At 37.8% G+C, this 8,657-nt stretch overlaps 1 protein-coding gene across 2 annotated transcripts in view; it reads left to right on the top strand.

Annotated features, from left to right (window-relative positions):
* The window catches only part of LOC106811891 (DNA repair protein XRCC1-like), a 12,636-nt gene extending 4,628 nt beyond the window's left edge, over positions 1-8,008 (top strand). The window contains exons 6-16 of one of the 2 annotated variants that reach the window (XM_014815613.1): positions 299-404; positions 821-924; positions 1,702-1,786; positions 2,672-2,846; positions 3,161-3,277; positions 3,571-3,719; positions 4,001-4,115; positions 4,469-4,563; positions 6,188-6,326; positions 6,540-6,615; positions 7,541-8,008. In XM_014815613.1, coding sequence (XP_014671099.1) covers positions 299-404; positions 821-924; positions 1,702-1,786; positions 2,672-2,846; positions 3,161-3,277; positions 3,571-3,719; positions 4,001-4,115; positions 4,469-4,563; positions 6,188-6,326; positions 6,540-6,615; positions 7,541-7,654 — 1,275 coding nt within the window. In that variant the 3' untranslated portion in view covers positions 7,655-8,008. Of the gene's footprint in view, positions 1-298; positions 405-820; positions 925-1,635; positions 1,787-2,671; positions 2,847-3,160; positions 3,278-3,570; positions 3,720-4,000; positions 4,116-4,468; positions 4,564-6,187; positions 6,327-6,539; positions 6,616-7,540 lie in introns of both variants that reach the window. The other variant, XM_014815612.1, reaches the window with a different exon arrangement.
* Positions 8,009-8,657: the final 649 nt, after the last annotated feature.

The following is an 8,657-nucleotide window of genomic DNA, read 5'->3' as shown; positions in this document are numbered from 1 at the left end:
GAGTTACGCGTAGTAAATCGTAGGTATTATAAGGCTAGTAAATGACGAATTTCCCTTGTTTATTGAAGTCACACTCCTTCCCTTTATCTACTCCTGATATTATCCTTTGAAATTTTGGCATTTAGATTAGAGGTAGGCTTATAGGTTACAGTAAAATTTTGAATAATAATACTGGTACGACCACAGTTAATAGCACAGGTGTTTTGATGTACACTTTGTTGTATTTGATTAACAACGAATTTTGTTTCCATTTTTTTGCACACGCATCATTCCTTGATTACCTGCACACGATAAACAGACGATCGGTGGCTTCCATCTGAGGGTGGAGAAGGAGTCCGTACCTACGCTCACAGCCGGATCGCTGTTTGCCAGCAGGAACACAGCTAAAGTCCAATCTGTTGTCGGTGAGAAAGCTTCCAATGCGGGGCCGTTGCTTGTTGATGTGATCTAAACATATCGTGGCATTTCGTAATACACATTGTTTGTGCATAGGGTCAAACCTCCATATAATCGTCAATCAGGTATCCATTCTGTATAAGTGGTTGGTTTCACTGTGTATCCGCCACTATATAGCGGGACACCCCTAAATTGTCCATTGTAGTCATGAGTTCACTGTAGAGAGGTGGTTTCATTGTGTGATCTTCACTAAAGCGAAATACCAAAAGTTTCCTTTATAGATAGATGTCTATTCTATATAGGTGTCTGCTATCATGGGGTTAACTGTATATGGTATGAATGGCAGTGACGCCAGTTACTGTGTGCCTTGATATGTGTACTATACTGTTCTAACTAAGTCTGTGACATTATCTATGGTATCTAGGTGCACCAGCTGTGAGGGCGGCTGCTCGAGATTCGCTTAATCATCCAGCTTTGCAACAGACTCCACCGACCAAGGATAATTCAGCAGGAAAGGCGTCAGATCTGGTATTAAATTTTTGTGTTATTGTGATGAATACTTGATGCTGATACCTAGGGGTTTTGTGAATAGTTATTGCATAGACCGCTGCTATTTTATGATACACAAATGTTTTTTTTCTGATGATTTGAAAGTACCTTAAGCCCCCCGGCGCACACGTGAGTAATTTTACTCAAGTAAAATGACGCATGAGTCATTTTACTCACGTATGCGGCAGATTTTCGTTGAGTAGTTTGACACATGCGTCATTTTACTCAATATCAAACGTGTTTGATAATTTTTGACTCATGTGCATTTTACTCAACGTGTGCGCGCGCTGAGTAAATTTACTCAACGCTGGTACTTACTACTCACAGCGCATGCGTTTAAATCATTGTGCGCCCAGTATTGGCTGCGCACAGTCACGTGATCTGCATTACCACTTATTCCTTGAGTAATTTTACTCACGTGTGTGGCGAACGCTGAAAATATTACGCGTGAGTATTTTGACTCGTGCAGCATTTTACTTGAGTAAAATTACTCACGTGTGCGCTGGGCTTTAAGTTAAAATATGTAACTTGTAGGGGGCTATGTTAACTCACACAATCCGTGGAACATTGTATAAGTAAAGCTAATGTGTAGTTTGATAGAATCATGTCTGTCTGCTGGTAAATCTAATTAAAGTAGAGCTGCTCTCATCTTGTTAAGCTTATTGCTAAATTTGTCATGTACATTTCGAGAAACCAACGAAGCGAAAACGTCTGAACGATGAGGAAGAAGAGAAGAACAGTCCAAAATCATTGCAGCCGAGAAAAGACAACATCAAGAGAGAACACAAGAACTCTAATCATGCGAAAGAGCAAAAGCCAGCTGCGTCTACAAGTGCCATACGTAAGTCACTACTGAATTTTTATCATGTAATATATTATCTCGTAAGTAAATATTTCCTCCTGACACTGGGTGTTTACCTTTGTGAAGCATATTAGGTCGCAATGTTAATAGAATTCATTTGCCACTATTTCACAAACTTTCATAATTGCAACAATCTTGTTTCGACAGCTGAGTTGTATCAAAAGTACATAATAGGAGAAGAGTATGACACCGTTTTAACAGCGTTTTGCATAGTTTTCAACTTGTAAATATTCTATCAATATGTGAATAAATGTATTCAAACTTTACCTTATTTTCTTCTATGAGTCTCCCTTAATCATATGACACCACCAATTTACCTGAAAATCGTATGTGTTCTTCAAAAAAGTTCTTTGAATACGACACGGTTTCAAACAGCTTCCACGAATGGCAGCATGTGTTAGGCGAACGTTCGACCAAAGTTGATATGCGGCGCCAGCACCAGGTTGTAATCAAGATACAAGATAGAGACAATAGAACACTAATCCCATACTAAACTTTCGCCTATTAACACATGCTGCCATTCGTAGAAACTGTTTGAAACCGTGTCGTATTCAAAGAACTATTTTGAAGAACACATACGATTTTCAGGTAAATTGGTGGTGTCATATGATTAAGGGAGACTCATAGACGAAAATAAGGTAAAGTTTGAATATATTTATTCACATATTGATAGAATATTTACAAGTTGAAAACTATGCAAAACGCTGTTAAAACGGTGTCATACTCTTCTCCTATTATGTACTCTTGGTTGTATCAGTGTGTTACAATAATAACACGTTTAAAGAAATTCTGATAGTATGATTGCATAATTGGTCGTCTGCAGAACCCAAACGGATGATAATATCACATTTACTACTTTTTAAGCGCAAACCCGAAAATGTCGAGAGGAAGAGAAAGTGGATTTCTACTCTATCATGAGGGGAGTCGTATTCGCTCTGAGTGGTTACCAGAACCCAGTCAGGGGGCAGATAAGAGAAATGGCAGTGGAGATGGGAGCCAAATACAGGCCAGATTGGATGCCAGAGTGCACCCACCTTATGTACGTAGACATTTGTAAATTTAAGGGGTGCTAGGTTATAGTTTTTATAAGCTAGGAAGGAATTCATCTGTAACATTTTGTTATGTTATATAGTATTAAAGTTTGATGATAGTATTTGGGCAAAATTATTGATGGAAATGTGCTATGATTCTCCATGAGTGATACTATTTTCGTTTGCTTCATTCTTGGTCAAGTAAGAATTGTATTATTTCTTATATTACATGTCGTTTACATGTGAACATTTATAATTTCAAACAGAAGACTAGACCTTTACATATTGCAACTATTCTCTAATCCTGTGCTTACACATGTAGATGTGCTTTTGCAAACACTCCAAAGTTCAACCAGGTGCTGCGAAAAGGTGGAAAGATTGTCAAGAAAGCTTGGATAGAAGATTGTTATACAAAGAAAAATCGAATGCCATGGAAGAGGTGGGTCTGTGTGGTAAATCAAAATTGATGATAATGAACATACCATCAATGCCAAATTGTATCTATTCATTACGATCTTGTGTTTTATTATTGTTAGATTATTTTTGCAAGCCATTAAGAATTACATTGACTGTTACCGCAATTAGCATGGTTGCTTAGATTTAGTGGTGTATAAATCAAGCCAGCTCAAGTATGGCTTAATTTGTATAAGGGAATTTTGTAAATGTTGAATAGGGTTGTGGAAAATGAACTAATGAACTGTGTGTGTTGTTCTGGTATTTAATATTACACAGGTATCAACTGAAAGATAGGAACAGTAGCAGTTCAGATTCTGAGACAGAGGATGAAGAATGGAAACCCTCTAATGCAAAGGAAGATCTGGAACCAGATCTGAAAAGACATTCACAAGCAATAAAAAAAGACACCAGAACGGAAATAACACGTAAGCAAAAGAAGAAAAAGGAAGGGAGTCGCGATTGAACCTATAGTTAGGTAGAGGCCATGCATAGTGTTCTGTTACAGAGTCTTGCATTCTTTGCCATCTTAAATAACCCATGTTTTTCTGTATTCTAGACTAGGTGCTTTTGCATCCAAATGATGCGATTCGTATCACATGATTGCAATGATGTATTGTGTCCCATAGAAATCTTGCTTCCTTGCTTTTTTTAAATACAAAAACATTACTCCGATATCCTATAACTGTACAGTACAATCTTTTTACAGAAACGCAAACTGTTAGTGATTGTGAAGGTGAAACGCATGAAACTGCAGACGATCTGCAAACAAAAGAAGATCTCTCGGATTCAGCTTCTGTTGACACTGAAGATGAAATAAACAGGTTGAAAGAGGTTTATGAGAAATCATGATCGTGAAGCTCTCCAATTCAACTACATTTAAAAAAGTTATTTGTTGAAAACGAACTCCTGCTTGATAATATGCTAATTTTATTACTTTTTGTGCTGTTTAACATGACACAGAATACACATGTACACTTCCTTGCTCTTGTCCTCAAATTTTGGATGAGATTCGATTTGATTGCGATTTTAATGTTGCACTAGCGATTTCTTGGTATTCATATCATACCATTTCATTTCATATCAGATCATTTGGAGTTCTAACCTGCTATGTTTATTTATTCAATATGTGGTCATGTGTACGTATTTTTACATCTAGAACTTGTGTTCTCTTTAGAGTTAAAGAGGAACAAGAAGACCTCTTGAAGAAAAGTAGTGACCCATTTGAGCAGCTGACAGATGAGGAACCGATGGATCAGAGTTCAATCGCAGGTGAGTTTGCGTTGCTCATGTATGTCTTGACATATCTGTCAATTTCCTGCAGGTGCTTCAAATCTCTGAATTGATCACTGTTTAGTGCTAATATTTGTGATAACTATATAGCTCAGAAACAACATTTATATATTGTAATACCACTGTCTTATCACAATTGCAGTCAGATATGATCTCACTGTGTCATATATCAGTATAAATAGTGTATAAATATCAGGAGTAGATAATAGGGAAGGAGTGTGACATCAATAAACAAGGGAAATTCGTCATTTACTAGCCTACCTACGATTTACTACGCGTAACTCATCCAACTTGAGCTCAAATCGGACACAGTACATTCGCCTAGCAACGTGCGAAATCGTTTCCTCGTATACACCCGCAATCCGGAGATACAGACTAAAACGTACGACACGATTCTCCATTCTTTGGCCATCAATCGAAAGCCATTGCGCGCCTCTAATTCAAACAAAAGGCAGCTACCTAACCACAGTTTGCTAACTCGGCGGGCAATGTGGCTCGCTGGGAGATTTGAGCCCGATCAGCTGCTGCTGATTGCGGTTGGCATGCGTGCGTGAAGGCATGCCAGATACGTGCAGAGGTGGCCTGTGTAGCTGTGTACCGGGTCAAAGGTTATCTCGCCGAGTGTTGATGCCTAATCTCTCAGCGAGCCACATGCCTCGCCGAGTTAGCAATAGCGCGTTAGGTAGCTGCCTTTTGTTTGAATTAGAGGCACGCAATGGCTTTGGATTGATGGCCAAAGAATGGAGAATCGTGTCATACGTTTTAGTCTGTATCTCCGGATTGCGGGTGTATACGAGGAAACGATTTCGCACGATGGTAGGCGAATGTACTGTGTCCGATTTGAGCTCAAGTTGGATGAGTTACGCGTAGTAAATCGTAGGTATTCTAAGGCTAGTAATTAAATGACGAATTTCCCTTGTTTATTGATGTCACACTTCTTCCCTATTATCTACTCCTGATAAATATGCATTGATAGGATTTGGTATGATTGACAATGAAACATTAGTGCGATGTGTGTAACAGTGATATATATATATATATATATATATATATATAATATATCAAGAGTACATAATGGGAAAAGAATATGACACTGTTTTAACAGCGTTTTGCATAGTTTTCAACTTGAAAATATTCTATCAATATGTGAATAAATATATTCAAACTTTACCTTGTTTTCGTCTATGATTCTCCCTTAATCATATGACACCACCAATTTATTTGAAAATCGTATACATGTGGTTTTCAGAAAAGTTCTTTGAATACAACACGGTTTCACACAGTTTTCTCAACCATTCGCATCTCTTTGACCAAACTTTGTTATCGGATTAGTGTTCTATTGTCTATGACAAACGCTGGGGGCTGTTGGGGATATTAGGTATTAGGTAAGCACAGTAACAGCACTTGTTTTGCTTCCTTATCGTCAGGAACACGATGGCAACACAGCTAAAATCAGCTGCTAGATCGCCGTGAACACACATTTATTTTTAGCACGCTGGAAAACGCAATACACGCTGAATACAATTCGATGCCTAATATCATTGGGTTTCATGTTTTATTTTAATCAAATTTTTGTATATTTATTGTGTATTATATGTTTTAGGTACAGCAGCAGCACTGGAAGACTTGCCATTACCAGAGTTGCCATCATTTTTTTCGGGCAAACGGTTCTTTCTCTATGGAGACTTGGGAGGCTACGAGGAGAAAAGACAGATTGTTAGACACATCACAGCATACAACGGGTGAGACATGATGCCTATATAGCGCACTGTTTCCATGTGACAGATTCAATAACACGAGGTCAATGTAAAGCTACCATGAGCCACTAATAGTAGCGTAGTGGATTACTGTCAATCAGTAATGTTTACAAACTTGACTAGAACTCGAATGTTTCACATTGAAGTCATACATCATCTAGCAACTACAGTATGATAACTGTCAACATTTTGTCACAGAACGATTGAGGACTATATGTGTGATGGCATTTCATATGTCATAACGTCTTCAGCATGGGATGACAACTTTTATGAGGTATGGGGCCACAATTAAAAAAATATTTGTTTGCCCTCACCCGACCCAGACCGAAAAGTTTGGGTAGGTAGGTCAGCTTTTTTGAGGGCGGGGGTCTTTTTACAAATTCAGGATAGTGTTTACATGCTCGGGTGTGCTTGTGTGGAGATACCGTTTATGTTGAATGTTTATTTTGCTTGGTACATATTGCCTACAGATTTATATAATGTACAGTAATACAATTTGTTAAAAAAAAGAAAAAGAAAGATTAGTAAAAATGTTTGAGTCTGCCCCTTTTTTGCGGGTCGGTCAGGTGAGGGCAAACAAACAATATTTTTTATTATGGCCTGGTATTTAACTGAAACATCATAGACTAAACATTTATACACTTTTACAGACACAACTTTGCTGCACTTTAGAGCACATAATTAAAACTCTCACAACTTTATGGAACTAACATGCCAACCTGAAAAATCCTTGTTCATTTATTTTACTGTTTGTTATTGTAGTTGATTTTATTATTGTATTTTGATGTACGTTATCAAGATATGTGATGAAGTTTAGCTTTTTAAAAACTTCTTTGCTGTAGAATTGATGTGAAGCGACCGGGTAACCACACAATAATAGGCCTACACATATGCTTAAAAGCTAGCATGAAAGTAATTTATTCGTTAATTGCATAGGCTTAGATTTTCGTAAAGAAAAGTATTATAAATTTATAAACAGAATCTAATAATTGCTCAGCTGCATATGGATGAGATTTAGAGGCAGTGTTACTATGGTGAATTACTGTTTACAAATGTGAATAGTAATAGGAGAATAGTACTACTCTTTTATTATTATTACTGCTTAACATTTTCTGAAGAGAAATGCAATAAGTGAACAATAAGTGTACCTATAAGTGTAAACAATAAGTGACAAGTGTCCGCTTTCTATCTTCTACCAGGCTTTAGCAGATAATCCATCCCTGCAGTTCGTGCAACCACAGTGGATCTACGTGTGTAGCGAAGAGAAGAACCTGGCCCCACATCAGCCATATGTTATCGTGCCTGCAGGATGAACATGATGCCAGATTCAAAATCAATCGGGTGTCAGTCAAAACCACTCAGTCGAGGCGAAACTCGGTTGTGAATTCATTTTGTAGGGAAGTATCAGGGAGCTTATTGTGTTGGGTTGTCTGGATCACGTATGTAAAAGATGTTAATCAGATATACTGTCAGTACAACATTACTATGCTGCACGTCACATCTTATTGCACACTCTGTAGAAAGGGTTAAAGTTGAGAGCAAAAGACATCTTGTAAAGGTCATCTTATGTGTTTAACTATAAACAGCAAGTATATACTTGACAACCAATTTCCATTATATTCAGAGAGAGAACATTAAACTGTGTGAACGGATTTGCACATTCGGCATATTTTGTTTTTTTCTTTATCACACTGTTTATTATTTATTTGTAGGTTATTGTTTACATTCTGTAGCACTGAAGCCCTGTCTAATACAATTTTAGCATACATCCAGGAATGGTGCCAGAGGGAGGTAGGGAAGGAAACGCCCCCCCCCCCTTCTCATCGAAGAGGCTTACCCCATATCAAGAATAATATCAGTATCTCGTCAGGGACCAATCCACGAAATAGATTTGAAGTCACTTTTCATTTGTAGCACGATGCTGTCCGCATTAACTTATAATAACCATTGGCAAGATGGAGGGCTAATTTATCTGCACATATGTATGGTATCGATATAATATATTACAATATATCAATAGATCTAGATATAACAATTATTTTTCTGACAAAATCGCTCAACCCGCCACTTTAAACCTTCAAATCTGAAATAGTCTTATTCCTTAGTTGTGGAGACAGCATTTGGCTCCCCACTGTGCGCCCACCAGGAACCTTAACCTTTCACCTCATAAGGCATCTTCCCATTTGCCGTTGGGGATCCAGGTCCCCCATCGGACAATCTCTGGCGCCACCCCTGCATAAATTACATCTGAATGGAAATATTTATCAGTAATTATGCTTGCTCATTAAACTTGATATTAGATCATCTATAGATAGA

Source organism: Priapulus caudatus, unplaced genomic scaffold (genome assembly GCF_000485595.1).
Source record: "Priapulus caudatus unplaced genomic scaffold, Priapulus_caudatus-5.0.1 Scaffold587, whole genome shotgun sequence".
NCBI classification, from domain to species: domain Eukaryota; kingdom Metazoa; phylum Priapulida; class Priapulimorpha; order Priapulimorphida; family Priapulidae; genus Priapulus; species Priapulus caudatus.
This window is presented reverse-complemented; position numbering and strand designations above follow the sequence as displayed.